This window comes from Phytophthora parasitica (genome assembly GCF_000247585.1).
Source record: "Phytophthora parasitica INRA-310 unplaced genomic scaffold supercont2.59, whole genome shotgun sequence".
Taxonomy (NCBI): Eukaryota; Oomycota; class Peronosporomycetes; order Peronosporales; family Peronosporaceae; genus Phytophthora; species Phytophthora nicotianae.
In genome coordinates this window covers 351,110-352,107 of record NW_008649045.1, presented here as the reverse complement: position 1 = coordinate 352,107, position 998 = coordinate 351,110, and the positions used below count along the sequence as shown (strand labels likewise).

Here is a 998-nt window from a genome sequence, read left to right as displayed (position 1 = left end):
ATGATGCTGGCTTGTGATCTACTAGAAGAGACTGCAAACATGCTCCGCCACAGGTACATAACGTACGACGCTTGGATTCTAGTTTTAACTGCACGCGCTGCTAATTACTTCTTGATGTGTGATGCTATTCCAGGTGACGACGTCGTAGACATGGTATTTCCTGTTGAATGCCTACCGACCGCTATTAAGCTGCGAGCAATACTGACTGCACGCAAAGGCACTATACAGAAGAATCCTCGTGTAGGCAATATGATGCCGTTTAATTTCACAGTTGGCGAACGCTTTAGTGTGTTGTATTCTAAAATCTTCCGAATTTTGCAAGACAAGCCTTTCAGCAACCTACTCTTGGAAGATGAAGCCATATATTTTAAAGCAAGTAAAGGCGCTTCTCAACACCGATATGAAGTCATCAATGAAGATTAAGTTACAGCGCGTTTGACTCAGCGAGTAAAGCGAGTATCAACGATAAAGAAGCATGGAACCAAGATGTTTTCAGCAACTTGCGATTAGAAATTGTTGTTTACTGTCGCACGAGAGACACCGTGAAGCCTACAATTCACCGCGCGACACCAGCACAAATTAGAGACGCGACAGCTGCGGTTCCAAGAAGAGGCCAGTGTAAACCTCGGACCTATTGCAATGAATCATGTGGTGACTACGCACGCTCGCCAGCCTGACGATACGTCTTTTACTTTGCCTGAAGACAACACGACACGGCATGCAATGGCCCTTGACGCATCCGTAGCAGCTTCTGCTGCAGGACAGAGATATATATAGCAACAATCCGCCTAGAAGTCAATGGCAACTGGACCAACTTTCGTGTGGATGTCCCATCACTTCGCAATGCAGTTGGACTGCCTGCTCATGACATTTTCACGGAAGGTATTTACCACGGATTTGTACCCGTTGACCCCCCCCCCCCCTAGAGTTGACATGGAGGATGATCATCGTGATGATGAGAATGAAGACGGAGAATTTAACCGCATTGTTTAAGATGT

General features: G+C 46.2%; 1 protein-coding gene across 1 annotated transcript; it reads left to right on the top strand.

Moving 5' to 3' along the window:
* Window positions 1-843: 843 nt before the first annotated feature.
* PPTG_23960 (hypothetical protein) lies at window positions 844-993 on the top strand (the record flags this gene model as incomplete). The annotated part of the gene is made up of 2 exons (XM_008914371.1): window positions 844-882; window positions 940-993. The coding sequence occupies 2 exons, from the start codon at window positions 844-846 to the stop codon at window positions 991-993; spliced, it is 93 nt and encodes a 30-aa protein (XP_008912619.1).
* Between the last annotated feature and the right edge of the window lie 5 nt (window positions 994-998).